Genomic DNA, 19,962 nt, shown 5'->3' on the forward strand with positions numbered 1-19,962 from the left:
AATGAATGCGATAGCAAGAAAAGCGGACCGTGATGGACGCGCTGCTACGCTGCAGAAACACCTGCCCCCCGGCAGCAACTACCGCGCGGTAGTTGCTGCCGGGGAAGGGCAAGGTTCTCCCTGCGCAAATATTAGAACAAGCGAGTGATCTCGCCGACTTTTAAATCCGTCGGTAGCGCTCCACGCGCCATCTCCCTGGTAATAAAGAAACGCTTAGAAGCGCCTGCCGTCTCTGAGCACTGCCGTAAGGGGTGTGTATAGAACGCTGAAGGATCTGCGTTTGTGGTGTAGTGGTTAGCGCCACGCGCTGGGGAGCGAGAGGTCGCTGGTTCGATTCCGCGCCTCGGAAGCATTTTTCTGAATTATTTATCTTTGGGACATATATATATATATATATATATATATATATATATACATATACACATATTTATACATATACGGTGCATGACGCCGGCGACGGCTACCGCAAAAACCAGCCGAGACTGTCCATATAATCGCTATCGCAATAAAACAAAGGTGACCTCAGACGCGTCACTGGATGGTATGGGCACGACCCCTCTAGAACGTCATGACCATAGCTGGCATCCTGTGGCGTACGCATCCAGAACGCTTTCTTCAGTAGAACAACCCTGCACTCAGATTGAAAAAAGAAGCTTTGGCGGTGACGTACAGATGTAAGAAATTTCATTACCTCATCTACGGCCGCAAGGTACCGTTGGAGGCCGACCACCGCCCACTGATACTATCGCTAAAAATCAATCGGAGAAATGCCGCCCATACTTCAAAGGTTCATCCTGCGGTTATTAAAATATGATTTCACTATGCAATACATTCCAGGAAAGCAGCTCACCCTGGCGGACATGCTTTCAAGAGCGGCAGTCTGCGACCGGCACAGAAAGTGACGCTGCAGGTGAGGAAGACATCGAAATAAACGCATTGAGTGCGCTGGACTTTGTAACCGATCTCACGCTAAAGCGGCTTGAAGACGCGGCGGATCGGGACCCTTACCTGTGGGGAGTAAAGGAGAGTATGTATGCCGGCGAAAGCATACAGGGTGAGTTCAAACCCGACACAGACAGTGACGCTGCAGGTGATGAAGACATCGTAATACACGCCATGAGTGCGCTAGTCTTTGTAACCGATGTCACGCTAAAGCGGCTTGAAGACGCAACGGATCAGGACCCTTACCTGTGGGGAGTAAAGGAGAGTATGTATGCCGGCGAAAGCATACAGGGTGAGTTCAAACCCGACACAGACAGTGACGCTGCAGGTGATGAAGACATCGTAATACACGCCATGAGTGCGCTAGTCTTTGTAACCGATGTCACGCTAAAGCGGCTTGAAGACGCAGCGGATCAGGACCCTTACCTGTGGGGAGTAAAGGAGAGTATGTATGCCGGCGAAAGCATACAGGGTGAGTTCAAACCCGACACAGACAGTGACGCTGCAGGTGATGAAGACATCGTAATACACGCCATGAGTGCGCTAGTCTTTGTAACCGATGTCACGCTAAAGCGGCTTGAAGACGCAACGGATCAGGACCCTTACCTGTGGGGAGTAAAGGAGAGTATATATACCGGCGAAAGCATACAGGGTGAGTTCAAACCTTTTGTCAGCAAAATTTCTGTCATCAAAGGAGTTCTTCTAAAAGGCAGCAAAGTAATCATCCCTGCGCGCATGCGAAGGCAAATTCTAGAACGCATTCATCAAGGCGCCATGGGCCAGTACAAATGCAAAGCAAAAGCGAGAAGCGTGTGTTGCCCAGGCATTAATGACGAAATCGCTGCTATGACCCAAAAGTGCGAGGTATGCAGACGCCACGCATACAGCCAACCGGCAGAATCATTAATCATGAGACCACCACCTGAATACCCGTGGTATCGCGTTGGTATCGGTCTATTCCAGTATGGAGAGAAATCATATCTATCCGTGTATGACGCTCTGTGGAACTTTCCAGAAACTGCAAAGCAGGAGGACACGTCATCGGCAACGGTCATCAACAAACTGGGAGCCATATTTGCAAGATATAGAATCCCGGTAAATGTGTGGAGCGACAATGAATCCCAGTTTGTAAGGCGAGAATTTTGCCTATCCGTAGACAAGTAGGACTTTCGACATGCGACATCGAGTCCAGAGTTTCCTTGTTCCAACGGCTTGGCGGAAATGGCAGTTCAAGTGGTGAAAGAGATTCTCAAGAAAACGAGCGAAGCAGGCAAAGATATCTGGCTCGGTGTCCTGAGTTACCGTTCGACGCCTCTGGACGTTGGGCGGTCACCCGAAGAATGGTTGCAAGGAAGACAACTGAGGTCAACCTTGCCAGATTTCAACGTCGAAGAGAAGGTGAAAGTGCAAACGCACCACCAATGTGATCGCTCAAAAGGGCCGCTTCCGCCCCTTGAAATAGGTCAAGTCGTTAGGATCAAGCAGATATCTTGGTCGCAGAAATCCCAAGTTATTGGTCACCCGAGATCGTACAAATTTCTAACCCAGGGAAACAAGCTCATAACCCTATAGGAAAACTCAGTGGCACTTTCCCAGTGCCATACATGATTATTGGACCTGTGTGGCGCTGGGTACTGGGACGCTAGCACGCTACACGAGGCACGCTGGACGCTGGCGCGCTGCACACTGGGACACCTGTTACGGGCCGAAATCGGGTTTTTAAATTGTTTTTGAAAATTACGACCATGCGCAGATAATAATTAGGGCTGAAACACAAGTACTGCGACCAAAAAAACAACTAAAAAATAAAAAAAAAAAAACGAGCGAGCGCGAGTCAAACCCAGCACCTCGACGCACAATGCATTCTGAGTCTAACACGTTACCGCTACGCCACACCTGTAAGACAAGACTCAGTCTCTTTTTTCTTCATGTTATAACTACTTCCGGTAGTTAGAGTAAGCGCGCGCTCTCGTCAGATGATTGCTTTAGCGTATACGTACGTCCGTCGCTTAACTAAAGCTAAGGCTAGATATGTGTAGGACATAGAACACAATAATATTTTGAAAATATTCGATAAGTTTTTCTGTTCACTTGTCGCGACCAAATTTCATAAGAATTCCACCCAGCATCCCCAGTTTTTTTGTCAATGTGCTGCCAGTGTTCCCAGTGCGCGGGTAGACACTGTACAGCGTGGCCAGTGCCTCCCAGTGCGCTGTAAGACACTGTACCAAGGGGTGCAGTATTCCCAGTGTCTTTCAGCGCACTGTAGGCGGCACTGGCCACGCTGTGCAGTCTGTCCCAGTGCCTCCCAGCGCGCTGTGGTACACTGGGACACACTGTACAGCGTTTCCAGTGCCACCCAGTATGACGAAAGGCACTGGGAGGCAGTGGAAACGCTGTTTTTCTGGTAGGGTAGGCGGAACAGACAGCATCTGTTGCCCACAAAGGAAACTTTCAACACCGATGTGCTTGGTGACCTCAGCGACGATTACGTTCGTCACCCCACGCCGGCTACACCAGTGAATCCCGCTGCGTCCGCTCTGCTGCAGCGTCCGCTCTGCTGCCAAGAAGATTAAGTAGTCAGAGACGGCCTCCCACGAGGCTTCAATACGACCGTAACTAAACAAGTGCCTTGAACACTGCTCCTATTGTGATACTTTTCGCTGTTTTTTGTGCAGAATAAAGTTGTATCGCCATGTGATAAGACATGCGCCGAAGTCTTCTGTATTTTAGTTACTCAGCGCACGATAGGCCCTTTCTCTTCGTCCTTGGCCACACGTGCTGGCCTGCCTATATAATCGAGCCTCAAAGGTTGCTCTTCTTTCGTTCATCGGAGGCCGGCCTGTTTCTACATCAAATGCGGCTCAACGATACAATACTGACAATAAAAAAAAAATACGTGAACATCGTATATGGTGTATCCCGTGCAAAGATGGGATCAACAAGCACTGGTGATCGATATGCACACCTTCAAAGCGTCGTGAAACACGAAATGAAACACGTCGTGCGTCCTGTCTCACCTCTAGCCTGAACGTGATATTTTACAGGGCGAGCGGGAACGCGGCGCGACAGCCAGGCGAGCGCCGGAGAGCTATTTTTCGATATGAATAGATGCTATGAGCGAGGCTCTGGCTAAAGCCGCCACCTCGTGGTGTGTTATAGCGTCTACGAAATTACACTTCTCCCATTGGAAACAGGCCAAATGGGACATTTGTAGCAACGGCGATTTGCTGGAGCAAATCGAGGAGACCAAGAATTACGGAACTATACCGCTCCCAGAAGGCGACACCATCCGAAGAACCAAGGGCCCTGTGAGGGTAAAGTGTGAGAGATACAAAATTTGCAGTCGCCAATGCGTCTGCCACAGCTAAGACGTCACTCCTCTGGAATTCGCAGACAGGCAAAGTGCACGCGGCGGCGGCGGCTCCGGTGCGCGAGCTGTGTGCCGTTTGAGGTCAATGCTCCTAGCACATGCGCAGTACGGCTATCAAACTACCACGCGAAACTGCTCTGCCTCGGCCAGTGTAGCTAACGCTACAAAAATTGGCGAGGGCGCAGGCGAAGCATGTAAGGAAGGGTGCGAAACTTTATTGTTCAATACGCACAAGAGAAATCTCCCACCGGAATACACTGCAGGTGAAGATCCAGTGTCTGTATATAGGAGGTGGCCGGTGAACGGTTGTGCAGCGCGAGCAGTCGGTTATTTCAATGAAGAAATTCGCTAGCAGACGCTGCCTGCGCTGGCTTTGTCGCTCACGGGCGAAGAAGCGTTCGTGTTCCTTGCGAGCTGGCAGCTCACCGTTCATCACAGAAACAGGTTTTGCAAAGTCAACGCGCGCCGTTCGTTCCCTCTAACCACACGGCCAACGCTGAGGTGTTGGCGCCCTCTCTTGCGCTCAATGAAATGGACCATCCCGACAGCCGACAGCGGTGCACACCGCGGCAGTAGGCGGCGATTCGCGATGCCCGCCGGCGGGCATCGTGCATCTAGCAATAGTGGTCGTATTGCAGAATTTTTTACCTCTATAAAGCACTTATAACGTTCTGCAAAACAAAGACAGTTTTTTGAAATGTTTGTATAGTTTCGCACATGTACTCTCTGCTTGATAAGAAAATGCCATTGCGCAGTACAGTCTTGCTTCATTTAATTGAAAACAAGAATAGAAAACTTGGGCAAATATTCTTCCCTTAGGATGCCTACAAATAATTTTCATATTGCCAACAGAAGCAGCTATCAGATTACTTCAAACTCCTGAATTATTATCGCCGTAAATATTCACAATAGTCTTGCAAAATTTTCCGCGAATAAATGTTATGTCAAGGAAATCGTCTCAAGTTCCCAAACGCGAAGCAAAGCCACAGGCATATAAATCTTTTTTTCAGGTATATAAACATCTTTCTGTTTGACGTTAAAGAAAGTATTTTTGTGAGATTGCCACAATTATTGAACTAAATGGTGAAATAGTAGGAGCGCAAATAAACAGAGAAATATTTACTGGCACCATAAACGTGCCCTCATCGACTAAACGTGCCCTCAACGACACTTTAATAAAGAGAACGACGCGAATGAGTGCAAGCAGCGCAGATTTCTCAAATGAATAAGCAAAAACCACACCGCTCACAGAAGGCTTATGGCTGAAATTTCACTTTGCGGTTCAGCGCTACCATCAAAAGCACACTATTTAAATATTCATCGACATTATCAATAAAACTTTTGACATTTTTTCATTGAAATTACGAGCCATTCAAAGTATTGCAAGATGCAGCCGCATTTTAATTACTTATGCAATGAGGCTTTCGTAGAATATTGGGAGTTGCACAAGTACGTGCTTCCTTCTAAGCGCCTTGATTGAAATAAACATTTAGCTGAGAATATTTGCATGTGTGCATCCGTTTCTTGAATGTTATGTTGTCCTATTTTCAGCCTTCGAGTCCTCTACGTCTGGACACTGTCGTCCTTGGTGCAGCAATGGCAAGTATTTTATCCCAATACAAAATATGCCACCTGAGATGTAAGAGAGTATACATAAAATCTACATGGTATACATTGAAAACTGGACGCACTGCCCAAGAGAAAACACATACTTTGGTATTAAAAATGTACGGTCTATAGGCAACTACGTGCGCTTGCCGCGGGACTACCCCCTCCCCCCCAAAAAAAAAAAACAAAAACTCTACAGAAGTCACTGAAATGATGTTTCGATTCGGCGTCATCAACAATTTTCTGTTATAAAGAGGCAACACAAGAAAGTGCAGAGGAAAAAGCCCTGCTCTCAACAGACGTGTATTATTGCGTCAAATACTTCTTTTGCGGTAAAAGAGACAATCGGCAATTGCACACGGCAGAGGCGGAAAAGAGTAGGACATTCGATCACAAGAGTGCACTAGTTCAACTGCACAAAATATCTATATTGCGTACTGTTGAACGTTAGTGAAATATCATTGATCTTATGTGAGTATGGTAACCGCATAAGAAATGATTCTGATAACTTTCGAGCTCACACGTCATTTTCAACGCAACACGCCTTGAGCAGAACACAACGTTATGGCATTTTCCAGTGTTGTGCTAAACGAGGGGCAGCTCCAGTATGCACTGCCACTCACAGGTCGCTAATGTCTGTATACAAAGGCGTTGGTGTCAGAGCAGTCGCTTCGTGAGGTACAATAAGAGTAATATTAATTTTTCGGGGCTTTACATACCAAAACAAGGACGTGAGAACCACGCGCTACATACCCTGCGTATGCCCATTTTTTGTCTTCTTGATTTCCATCAAGGTACCTTGATCTAACCGATGTAATGCACACGTGTGCATACAACCGTTCATTCCCTGACCTACTCTGCTCTGTTCTTGTCCCTTAAGGTGACACCTATCATTTTAATTTCTATTGAGCCACTCCAATTATATCGCTTCAATAATAGCAGTCAACGAGCACCAGCCAACGCCTTGCAGCGAATTCATAATCCAAAGACGTGTACAACATTATTCAAGACGAATTGGAGAGGAAAGACGACTGGTACAATTTGTTCTAGTAAAGCCAACAATCTGCAGCCATAACGACTAAGGCCAGACCACCGGGCCACTATTGATCAGGAGAGCACACTCAGAGAACAAAATTTAATGTACAATATTATCCGCTGTGCACAGGTAATGAAGAAACATTGACCCATTGTAAAGTATACAGCCGAATACAAATTTCTCGGAAACTCTACGGTGATATTGGTACGGCTTCTTTCCAGAACAGAAGTAAATTTTAACGAGTATGTCTCTTGAAAATTGTACTGTGCTTTGCTAAATGATTCCGAGTTCCCATGGGTACAGACCACTCATGCACTTTAAAGCGCTTAGTAACACACCGTCGTGTCTGGCGTATATTGCCGTGCGCCATCGTTTCATTATTTCCACCTAACCGTTACACGTGTACCAACACGTGTAACAGGTGTTACACGTGTCCTGCGCCAGGCCGGCACAGCCTTGCCGGCATGCATCATGATTCTTTTGTACACAATAATAATGAGGTCTAAGAGACATTAATGCCAATAAATGTATAGGGAATGCTATTTGTAGTAATTAGGATATAAATGTGGAGAAGGTAAAGTGGACGCAAAGGTAACTTGCCGTCGGCAGGGACCGAACCTGCGACCTTTGAATGACACGTCCGATGCTCTGCCACTGAGCTTCCACTACCACTGAGCTACCACTATATATGTGCAATTTAGACCTATGAGTATTAGTCAGTGCCGATAGCAGCCATAGCGGCGAGTGTGGAGCACTCTTTTTCTGCATCACGTGCCACGTGATCTGTTTACGAGCTGGCTACAGGCAAAGGATCCCTCACATACTACCTGTAGGCATCAAGTCTGCCAGAACGAGACCTTTGCTGTGAATAAAGGAAACAAGAAGACTTTTAAGGGCTCGTTTTTCTTTGTTAGACACAATATTATTGAGAACTAACCGGCAATAAGGTCAAGGAAAGTATAGGGGATGTAATCTGTAGTAATTAGGATAAAAATGTAGAGAAAATAATGTGGACGAAAAGTTAACTTGACGTCGGCCGGGACTACAACTGCGACCTTTGAATTACACGTCCGGTGCTCTACCCCTGAGCTACGGCGTCGGTCATCCTCCCGTCCACTTTATGGGGTTAATGTGCATTAAACTCAGGAGTATTAGTCAGTGCCTAGCCATAACGGCGAGTATATTAAACTCAGGAGTATTAGTCAGTGCCTAGCCGTAACGGCGAGTATGGAACACTCTTTTTAAAGTAGATGGGCCTCAAAAATTCTCGCCTCCCTCTAATATGGAGCGCCACGACTCATTGATTCCAGGAAAGCTCATACTTCAAGGAAGCACTGGTAACTATAGATGGGCGAAGAATGCAATCACCACTTCGCACCCGTGAGCTTCAACCAAAAAATGTTCGTGATTCTAAGCAACGGATCAAGTGCAGATGTCAAGGCTCGAAAATAAATCAGAACGTGGGGTTCAGCGCCCGATGAACAAGGGACAAGTTATTCGTCTGCATTATCAATAACAATATTGCCGCGCCCGCTCTGAGGCAGACAACGAAGAAGATGATGTGCGCTCTGACAGTCTCGCGGAACGGGACTCTGACCGAATATGAATGCGTGTTTTGTGTCTATGTTCCTGTCTATGCTGCTGCATAAAACGGGCTGCTTGCTCCTCTGCTAAACGTCTTGGGTGTCCATTTACGGTGCACCGCGACACTGGCGGAGGCGCTGGGCCGCCACACTGCTTGAAGCTCCACACTCCATCTGGGAGCCGTTCATCGAGTCCTGTCGCGCCGTCACCTGTTACAACCCCTGTGCACCGCTTCAGTCGGTGGTTGCTAGGCCTCGCTCTTGAGCTGACCGCCTTCGAGAAACAACACCAGCCCGTCACAGGTTGCACATGGCACATCTTCTCCCAATCCGCCACCGGGAACTCTTCTTCAGCCACGTGTACCTGATCGCTTCATTGGTGCCCCACATGAAGATGTTGAAGATTGGCTTGACCACTATGAACGCGTTGCCGACATCAATCAGTGGAATGCTCAACAAAAGCTTGCCCGCGCATATTTCACTCTCGATGACAGCGCTCACACGCGGCTTGAGAATCGAGAAGGCCGTATCTTGACATGGAATAATTTTCCACAGCAGCTCATTGACACCTTTGCCAGCGTCGATCGTCGAGAGCGTGCTCAGCAGCTACTAGATTTAGGAATTCAGAAACCTAACGAAACTGCGCAATGTTTGCCGAACCAGTGTCGCGGTGCACCGTAAACGCACAACCAAGACGTTTATCAGAAGAGCAAGCAGCCCGTTTTATGCAGCAGCATAGCCAATAACATAGACACAAAGCACGTATTCTTCTTCGGTCAGGGTCCCGTTCCGCGAGACTGTCAGAGCGCACATCATCTCCTTCGTTGTCTGCATTAGAGCGGGCGCGGCATTTGCCTCCCTCTAAAAGAGCATCGCCCCGATGCTACATTCGGGTCAGTTATACATCATAAAGGCGCTTTGTACGGGTGACAGGCGCTCGCAATGTTACTCGCTTACGCACGGCTTTATGCGCACTACGTGCACAAGTTCAGGTCTGTGCTGGCGACGCCATGTACAATATTTTCATTGTTTCCATTTAGATCATAAAATATTTTGGGACTTACAATTTGCAGCTTAATGTCACCTAACCTTGCAATAGCGCTTGCTTTTCTTATAGTACTGTTATTCGGTGCTTGATATAATTTACCTTTTTCTCTGTTTCTCTGCTTGTGACCGTACATTATCCTTGTTCTTTGTGATATCCTCTTTCCAGCGTGGATCCCCCTCAAGTCCCCAAGATGTCCGTCCTGGTGGAAGTCCGGCAAGTGTTTATACTAGTGCAAAAGTTATGGCTGTTTGTTTTAACTCAATAGCGTTAGAGAGCTCATTTCGCAGAAATATCGATGGCGGTGTCGGCGTGGTAAGCTCTGAGCGAGAAAACGAGATAGATGCAAATGAAGAAAATCAAAGAAACTTTGGTTTGCGTGGGAACCGAACCCAGGTATTTCTGCCTGAAATGCAGGGGTTCAACCACGGCACCACGCCCTTGCTGGAAATGGATACGAAAAAACATCATATGAATGCAATGTAGCGCGGAGAGTGTCCTTAACGTATCTAATATTGACGCGTGGTAGGCTGGTAACCGTAGTGGCCAGCCCCTTGAAACAGAACAACGAAGTTGATCAGCGTGTGCGCGCTTTTGGGTGTCGGCCTTGTTCTAGAGTAAACGTCCCAGTTTTTATATTCGCCCTGCGTCTTCTCCCATCTATCAGTTAGCCAGCTGAGATTTTCTGGTGGAGATGCTGAGTACGGTAGATCATATTGTTACGGGGTCGCGACGTCGATCAAGGCAGCAGTCAGCACGTCAAGAGATGAAACTCTTTATTTGGCCGAACTTGTGGCCGGGAAACTGAAAGGCAAACTACAGCCATACACTGATAGCGACGAACAGAGCGTCGACCGTCGATCAACTGACAAGTGCTGAAGTGCGTCGGCATTTATACATGTGACGTCGAATATTCCAGTCTTATCACTGGTGATCGCGCAAGCTCTGGAATAATCTAGGCTGTACGCGGCCTACGCGCAATCTTAACAAAACGATCTACAATAATTGCGAAGCTTCTCGAACAATGAGGCGCGGTTTGCGCTGAGCGTTGCTGACAGTCTTTGTGGGCGAAAGCCGAATACAGCAAATTAAAACATAAAGAGGGCGTGGCATTGTCCCCCCCTGAAGAAGCATCGTCCCGATGCTTCTGACAGAACATAGAAAAACAAGTGCATGTACAAATAAATTACAACAAGCAATAAGTACAAGCAAAATTACAGTAATAAATCAAAAGGTACAGTCCTAAGTTTCGCTAACGCGCATAAAACGGCTTAAGGCACACGACATGGACGACTTCAGATCGTGTGCTGCGCCTTTCAGAGCTCGTAATGCTAATCGGGATAACCTCGTAGTCTAGAGCGTCGAGACGTCGAAGCACCTTGTATGGCCCGAAGTATCGCCGAAGAAGCTTCTCGCTAAGTCCCCGACGGCGTATCGGCGTCCAAACCCACACAAGGTCACCGGGTTGGTATTCCAAGTGGCGTCGTCGAAGATTATAGCGGCGGCTGTCGACCCTCTGCTGGATCTTGATGCGCGAGCTGTCGAGCTTCTTCGGCGCGTTGCAAAGAGGGAGGGACGTCGAGATTGTCTTCGTCGGTGGCTGTTGGGAGCATTGCATCGAGCGTCGTTTCTGGGCTCCTTCGGTAGACCAACGTGTAAGGCGTCACCTGCGTCGTTTCTTGCACAGCGGTGTTGTATGCGAATGTCACGTACGGAAGGGTGGCATCCCACGTCTTCTGCTCGACGTGAGCGCTCATGGCCAGCATGTCGGCGATGGTCTTATTTAGCCGCTCGGTGAGGCCATTGGTCTGAGGGTGGTAGGCAGTGGTCCGGCGGTGGGTTGTCTGGCTGTACCTCAAGATCGCCTGAGTGAGCTCTGCAGTAAACGCCGTACCTCTGTCGGTGATGAGAACCTCTGGGGCGCCATAACGCAGAACGATGTCTTCAACGAAGAACTTCGCTACCTCGGCGGCACTGCCTCTAGGTAGGGCTCTTGTTTCGGCGTAGCGGGTCAGGTAGTCGGTAGCTACGACGATCCACTTATTACCACTAGTCGACGTTGGGAATGGTCCCAGGAGGTCCATGCCAATCTGCTGGAACGGTCGCCGAGGTGGCTCAATCGGCTGAAGAAAGCCCGCTGGTCTTGTTGGCGGTGACTTGCGTCGCTGACAGTCTCGGCATGTCCTTACGTAGCGAGTGACGTCGGTGGCAAGGCGCGGTCAGTAGTACTTTTCCTGTATTCATGCCAGCGTTCTGGAAACACCGAGGTGTCCTGCTGTCGGGTCGTCGTGCAGGGTCTGGAGGACTTCTGGTCGCAATTCTGAAGGCACCACGAGAAGGTACTTGGCTCGATGTGGGGAGAAGTTTTTCTTTTGGAGAAACGCCGTGGCCTAAGAAAAACGACGCGAGTGCTTGCTTGAACACTTTCGCAACGACGGCGTTCTTGCCCTCGAGGTATTCCATAAGGCCTCTGAGTTCCGCGTAGGATAGCTGTTGTTCAGCGAAGTCGTCGGTACTTATGGTTCTCAAAAAGTAGTCATCATCCTGGTCGTCTTGTGCCGGCGGGTTCACGGGGGCACGAGACAGGCAGTCGGTGTCAAAGTGTTTTCCTCCGGGATTGTAAAAGATGGTAATGTTGAATTCTTGAAGTCTCAAGCTCCATCGTGCGAGACGACCTGAAGGGTCTTTCAAGTTAGCTAGCCAACACAGGGCGTGGTGGTCGCTCCCAACTTTGAAGGGTCTGCCGTAAAGGCAGGGGCGAAACTTTGATGTGGCCCAGATTATGGCAAGGCACTTCTTTGCTGTCATACCATAGTTGGCTTCCGCCTTTGGTTAGCATAGCTGATTACCCTTTCCAATCCCTCAGTCCTCTGTACAAGAACAGCGCCGAGTCCTACATTGCTTGCGTCGATGTGCACTTCTGTTTGGGCGTATTCGTCGAAATGCGCGAGTAACGGAAGCGTCTGGAGGCGTTGTAATATTTCTTGAAACGCTTCCTCCTGCGGCGTTTCCGACTTGACCTCGACGTCGGTCCTGGTAAGGTTAGTAAGTGGCTCATCGATGCGCTTAAAGTTTTTGACGAACCGCCTGTAATAGGCGCACATGCCGAGAAATCGGCGCACGTCCTTCTTGTCGGCAGGTGGTGGGAATGTAGCGATGGCGACTGTCTTCTGCGGGTCAGGGTGTACTCCGGACTTGCTTATCACGTGTCCCAAGAACAAGAGGTCCTCGTACGCAAAGCGACACTTTTCTGGCTTCAGGGTGAGTCCGGAGCTCTTTATTGCTTGAAGTACAGCTTCAAGCCGCCGTAAGTGTTCGTCGATGTTTAAGGCAAACACAACGACGTCGTCCAAGTACACGAGGCAAGTCTGCCACTTCAAGCGAACCAGTACTGTATATCCATGACACGTTGGAAAGTCGTGGGTGCCGAGCAAAGACCAAAGGGCATGATTTTAAACTCGAACAGGCCGTCTGGTGTTATGAAGGCAGTCTTTTCTCGGTCTCTCGTCGACTTCGGTTTGCCAGTAGCCGGTCTTGAGGTCCATCGACGAAAAGTACTTGGCGTTGTGGAGTCGATCTAGGGCGTCGTCTATTCGTTGGAGAGGGTACACGTCCTTCTTCGTGACCTTGTTCAGGCGAAAACGTAGGGTTCCATCCTTCTTCCTCACTAACACCACAGGTGACGCCCACAGACTCTTCGACGGCTGGATGATGTCGTCGCGTAGCATTTCGTCGAGCTGTTTCTTGACGGCCTCGCGTTCTCGTGTCGACGCTCGGTACGGGCTCTGGCGGATTGGTCAGGCACTTTCTTCTGTTATTATGCGATGTTTCGCGACTGGGGTCTGTCGAATTCTTGACGACGAGAAGCAGTCCTTGAATTGTAGGAGCAGGGATTTTAGCTGGTCTTGCTTGTGCTTTGGGAGGCTCGGGTTGACGTCGAAATCTGGTTAGGTTCGTCGATCCGTCGAAGCAGGTTCGGTAGCATCGAAGAGGGCGAAAGCATTGCTGGCGTCCACGAATTTGTGGATGTAGGCGACCATAGTACCAATGCTGAGGTGCCTATATTCGTGGCTGAAGTTTGTCAGCACTACCTTTGCTTTGCCATCACGCAGCTCGGCTATGCCTCTTGCGACGCAAATCTGACGGTTCAGAAGTAGATGCTGATCGCCCTCGATGACACCTTGAAGGTCTGCGGGTTCTTCGGTGCCGATGGAAATGATGCTGGAGAGAGGCGGAATGGTGACGTCCTGTTCTATCACATTCAGTACGGGGTTTCCTGGCGTCATGTGTGGCGGCAGCGCTTTTTCTGAGGTTAGATCGATGACGGCGCCGTGGTAGCTTAGGAAGTCCATCCCAAGTATCACATCTCTGGAGCAATGCTGTAAGATTACAAAGCTCGCAGCATAAGTCCGGTTATTGATGGTGACTCTTGCGGTGCAGACTCCAGCCGGAGTTATTAGATGCCCCACAGCGGTCCGGATTTCGGGGCCTTGCCAAGCGTTCCTAACTTTCTTCAATCTTGTGGTGATTGGTCCACTGACGACGGAATAGTCGGCTCCAGTGTCGAATAGTACGTCGGCTCCGTCGAATATATAGTCAAATATATAGTCGAATAGTCGGCTCCGTCGAATAGTACGTCGAGTTCGCTAATCCGTCGTCTTGCGTTGCGGTTAAATCGCGGCGTCGGGTCACGGCTAGGTAGGCTTGTCCCGCTGCTTCTACGTCGCGTCGACAGGTCTTCTTCAGGGATCAAAGTTTCGTCGCCAGGGCTTCGTCTGATTCGCGTCGTGTTCTGCATTTCGTCGTACAGCAACCGTACCTCCATCGGCTGCTGCCCTTAGTTTCCCGGATACGGGCTAGGCGACCGGCCCTGGTTTGGGCCAGGGTGCTGCCGACGGTGCGGTGACAGGTAGCGGCCGGGCGACGGCGAGCGGGAAGGTCGTCGTTCTTGCCAATGTGTTCCGGTGAGGTAGTCGTCGATGTCGCGAGGCCGTTCGCCTGGTTGCGGGCGCGGCGCGTTGACGGTGAATCCGCGTAGCCCCATCTGTCGGTACTGGCAGCGGCGGTACGTTGCCGGCCTCCCCGCAGTGGTAGTAGAGCGGGCGGTTGTCAGGGGCGCGACAAACGTCGGTCTTTCGGGGTTTGTAGCTTTGGCCTGCAGGCGGGCGGGTTGGCGTCGGAGGTGGCCGCGGTGTCTGGCGACGGAACTGCGACGGCGCGGGGCGTTGGTGATTGTGCAGAGTGGCGACAGCATGGCGTGCAACGGCAGCATAGCTCATGGGTTCCGGCTCAGGTTGCGGCGGTGCAGCAACTCCCAGCGAATGCTGAAGTTCCTCGCGAACGACGTCGGCTATGGGGTTGCGAACGACGTCGGCCTGGGGTTGCGATGCAGGAAACATGTTTCGGAGCACTTCGCGCACGACCGCCCTTATCGTCTCACGCAAGTCGTCGGAGCCCAGATCATGTGCTTCCCCGTAGTTTGCCCAGATCATGTGCTTCCCCTCGTACGGATTTCTAGGGCCTTTTCAATCGTTGTGGCCTCCGAACGGAACTCCGTGATTGTCTTGGGCGGGTTGCGTGCAAGTCCGGCAAAAAGCTCTTGCTTCACTCCCCGCATCAGGAAACGAAGCTTTTTTTTTCTTCGGACTTAGCGGGGTCGGCGTGCCGTAACAATCGGGCCATTTCTTCGATGTACATCCGGATGATTTCGTTCGGGAGCTGTACACGGTTCTCCAAAAGGGTTTCGGCTCTTTCCTTGCGGACGACGCTGCAGAAGGTGTCCAGAAATGCGGCGCGATAAAGGTTCCAGATCGTCAGCGTGGCTTCTCTGTACTCGAACCATGTCCGAGCGGTGTCTTCTAGGGCGAAATACACGTGCCGTCGTTTGTCTTCACTTGTCCAATTGTTGAAAACGGCGACCCGGTCATACCTTTCCAGCCAGCTCTCCGGATTCTTCAAGCGATGACCCGTGGAAGGTTGGCGGCTCCCGGGGCTGATGTAGCCGGATCAATGTGGGAGCTACTGGGGGGGGGGGGGGTCATCGTTACAGTCGAGGTCACAGCGTTAGGTTGCCTGGCGTTGCCGTGAAGAGGTCCGTACTCTGGCATGCGTCCTAGCTGCCGGCGGCTAGTTCGACGGTCTGGGATGCTTTGTAGTTCTTCTTGACTACATGGACTTGGACCCGGACTGCGTGTGGGCGTCCGGAACATGGGCGAACCAGCACCTCCACCAGATGTCACGGGGTCGTGACGTCGACGAAGGCAGCAGTCAGCACGTCAGAGATGAAACTCTTTATTTGGCCGAACTTCTGGCCAAGGCAAACTACAGCCATACACTGATAACGGCGAATAGAGCGTCGACCGTCGATCAACTGACAAGTGGTGAAGTGCGTCGGCATTTATACATGTGAAGTTGAATACTCTAGTCTTATCACTGGTGGTCGCGCAAGCTCTGAAATAATGTAGGCTGTTCGCGGCCTGCGCGCAATCTTAACAAAACGATCTACAATAATTGCGAAGCTTCTCGAACAATGAGGCGCGGTTTGCGCTGAGCGTTGCTGACAGTCTTTGTGGGGAAAACCGAATACAGGAAAATAAAACATGAAGCGGGCGTGGCAATATGGTCTCCAGAACGTACCCCAGACGCAAGCCCGCCGACTAGTCGGAGGAGCTTACCCTGTGCACGTACGTACCAGTCGTCGTCTCCAGGGCATCCAGCCACACCACGGATTGCTACCTCAATGCACGCAAACTACGAATCAAACACCTCCTAACGCTACCGTGCAAGCACCTGCGCAGCTCGTCGTCAACCAAACCAGGGCATCGAAGACATTTCACGGAGCTGCTTTCGAGGATGCCGACGACTGCCTTGAGCACTTCGACCGAGTTGCCATGATCAACGACTGGACCCAAGAGCGTAAGCTACGCTATGTGCGCCATGAGGCAACGCTAACGTCGTGGGATGAGTTTCGTCAGCAATTCCTCAGCGCCTTTGCCAGAGTGGACAGGAAGGAGAGAGCTGAATGTGCGATAGAGGCCAGAGTTCAAGGCCCAAACGACGGGGTAACAACATACATACAGGACATGGATCGGCTTTTCAGGCGTGTGAACCCCTCTATAACTGAAGCCAAGAATGTTCGTCACCTGATCCGGGGTGTCTTGGAAGAAATTTTTGCCGGCCTCATTCGAAACACGCCTGCGACACTTGCGGAGATCCACGATGAAGCCACTGACATGGAGAGGGCCCTTAAACAGCGTGCCAGGCAGTATAACCGTGATGTCGTGCAATCAAGCGAGGTTACTTCTCTCAACCTCGGCAATAACATCGGCGCCTTGCGAGAGCTCATCAGGGCTGTCATCAAAGAGGAACTACAAAAGATGCAGATCACTGCTCCACCTGTAGGGCCGCTCTCCGTTGCGGAGATGGTTCGCGCCGAGGTACATCAAGGTGTCCACGCTCCCCAACACTACGAGGTGCCACAACAATGGCAGTGCATCGAGATGAGCTACGCGGAAGCTGTGCGACTTCCACCACCGTGGAGTACTCCCGGCGTGGTGCACCCCATTCAGCAAATGGAATTCGGCTTCAGGCCTTGCAACCCACCGTTCATCGCCGAAGCGAGAACAAGGGAGAGCGATGTCTGGCGCACGACGGACCACAGGCCCCTTTGTTTTCATTGTGGGAAGCCAGGCACATATAACAAACGTGGCCTTACCGCCGTGTTGGTCTCCATGAATTTTCGCCGAATGCCCCTCGTCCGCGAACTGGTGAGCGACCACTGGAAATAGAGAACTTCATCTCGAATCATCGCAACGTCGAGCGTCGATGGCATGAGCCCCGTTCATCGTCTCCTGTTGTTATAGGTTCCCAAGCCCAGCCTTTTCACGCGGCGCTTCGATACGCCGCTCGCCCAGTCCTGCAGGTCGGGAAAACTAAGTTTTCACAAGTTTTCACAACCTCCGGAGGTGAGGCAGCTGACGCTGACTGCACTGAAGATCCTCCATTACGACGACATCGACGACAGAAAAGAGACACACAGACGCAGCCAAAAGTGGTAACATCTAACATTACTGTAACCGTGGACGACGAAGTAACGGCGCTAATCGATACTGGAGCAGACACTCCAGTTAAGAGCATGGACCTTGCCTACTAGATGAAGAAGGTATCTACACAGTGGACTGGCTCGCAGATTCGGACGGCAGGAGGCCATCTTCTAAATCCGCGGGGAGATGCACAGCACGAGTAAGCATTCGTGGGCTTACCTATCTGGGAGATTTCATGATACTGCCGAATTGTTCGAGGGACCTAATTCTCGTAATGGACTTCCTGCAGGCTAAGGGAGCAGTCAATAACTTGCAAGAATCGCAGGTAACGTTTTCCACGGCGTACGCCTTAGCACGTAGCACTAACGACTGTTATGTCAATGCCTTGAGGGCTGTCGACGACAACGTCGCGTTACCGCCGAAGAGTAGCGCATTTACCCCGGTATCCTGCGACGTATTCGAAGAATTTGACGACTATGAAGGCATTGACGAGGCAAAGATTTCTCCGTTGCCCAATCGGAACATAAGCATAGCCCGAGGCCTTGTTCGGCTGCAGAATAAATGATCTCAAGTTCTGCTGACAAACTTCAGTCATGAATTTCAGCACGTCCCTCAAGGCACCGCTGTCGCCTTCCTCAGCAATATCGCCGACTTCTCCGACATCGGTACGTTAGAGTTGATTTCATCGGATGCTGTAACTTGTGCTAACCTAGGCAGCCGCATTCACGTTAATGCTGGCTTGTCAGATGCGCAAAAGAAGAGCCTGCTATGCATTATTACAGAATTCCCGGGTGGCGTTTCCGCAGCATCGAAAGTTCAGCGCAATTCCGTGACCAAACATCGCATTTTTACGTAGGAGTGGGCGCGGCCTCTTCGCCAGCATCTATACCCCGTGTCCCCAAAGGAGAGGGAGGCAATTAAGCGTCAATTTCAGGAAATGTTGAATGATGACGTCATTCAACCGTCGACAAGGCCGTAGGTGTCGCCTGTGGTAGTATTAGAGAAAAAAAAACAACACACTTCGCTTCTGCGTTGACTACCGACGACTTAACAGAATCACCAAGCGCGATGTTTATCCCTTGCGGCGGATTGATGACGCCTTCGACCGTCTACGCCATGCTCAGTTCTTTACATCATTAGACCGCAAGTCATAGTACTGGCAAGTTTAGGTTGACGAGGGCGACCGTGAGAAAACTGCATTCGTGACTCCCGACGGGCTATACGAATTTAAAATACTGCCTTTCTATCTCTGTTCCGCTCCCGCCACATTTCAAAGAATGATGGACACTGTGCTCGCTGATCTAAAGTGGCAGACGAGTCTTGTATATTTAGACGACGTCGTTGTGTTCTCAAGCACGTTCGACGAACACCTCACAAGGCTAAAAAGCATACTCACAGCAATACGCAAGGCAAACCTGACTATCAAGCCCGAGAACTGCTCCTTTTGCTACCAGGAACGCAAGTTTCTAGGCCACGTGGTGAGCCCTGACGGTGTTCGACCAGACCCAGACAAGCTGACTGCCATTGCCTAGTTTCGTCATCCTGAAGACAAGATGGCTGTTCAGCGGTTCCTTGGCCTCTGCGCCTACTACCGTCGATTCGTTGAAGGATTCTCCAAAATTCGAAACGTCTTACGAGACTAATGCGACAAGATGTACCCTTCGTGTAGACGGAAGAGCAATGGCAGGCCTTCTTACAGTTACGCAAGCGACTTCAAACAGCTCCAGGGCTGGCATGTTTTGACGAAACTGCGGAAACTTAGCTTCACACGGACGCCAGCAACGTAGAACTCGGAGTCATTCTAGTTCAATGGCAGGACGGCGCAGAGCGTGTGATCGCTTACGCGTGCCACAGTCTCACAAAAGCCGAGGCCAACTCCTCTACCACCGAAAAAGAGTGCTAAGCAGTCGTTTGGGCCATCAGCAAGTTTCGACCCTATCTGTACGGTCGGCCATTTCGAGCGGTCAGTGACCACCAATCGCTTTGTTGGCTTGCCAATCTCCGAGATTCATCAGGCCGCCTCGCTCGTTGAGCCTTCGTCCTACGACATAACATAACTTGTGTCCGGATCGGTAGACGACAGTGTACGACATAACTGTAGTCTACCGATCCGGACATAAGCTTACCGATGCTGACTGCCTATCGCGTGCCCCTATTCCCGTGACATCATCTGACATGGAAGAAAGTTTGCCGTTTCCTGGCTTCGTCGACGTGATGCGGATGGCTGAACATCAACGTGAGGACACTGAGCTGCTTCCTGCCACCCGCTATCTTCAGGGAGCTGATGTTGTCGTCCCACGCCCGCTCTCACGAGGACTGACATGACATTGCGT

General features: G+C 50.4%; 1 protein-coding gene across 16 annotated transcripts in view; it reads left to right on the plus strand.

Annotated features, from left to right (window-relative positions):
* The window catches only part of LOC119374702 (cuticle collagen 2C), a 256,546-nt gene that overhangs the window by 167,199 nt on the left and 69,385 nt on the right, over nucleotides 1–19,962 (plus strand). For 9 of the 16 annotated variants that reach the window (XM_037644880.1, XM_049411049.1, XM_049411050.1 and 6 more), the window contains 2 exons: nucleotides 5,867–5,914; nucleotides 9,756–9,803. The exons of 6 other annotated variants lie outside the window; for them this stretch is intronic. In XM_037644880.1, coding sequence (XP_037500808.1) covers nucleotides 5,867–5,914; nucleotides 9,756–9,803 — 96 coding nt within the window. The remainder of the gene's footprint in view (nucleotides 1–5,866; nucleotides 5,915–9,755; nucleotides 9,804–19,962) is intronic. One more of the 16 variants, XM_037644884.1, reaches the window with a different exon arrangement.

The sequence above is a fragment of the Rhipicephalus sanguineus genome, chromosome 11 (assembly GCF_013339695.2).
Source record: "Rhipicephalus sanguineus isolate Rsan-2018 chromosome 11, BIME_Rsan_1.4, whole genome shotgun sequence".
NCBI lineage: Eukaryota > Metazoa > Arthropoda > Arachnida > Ixodida > Ixodidae > Rhipicephalus > Rhipicephalus sanguineus.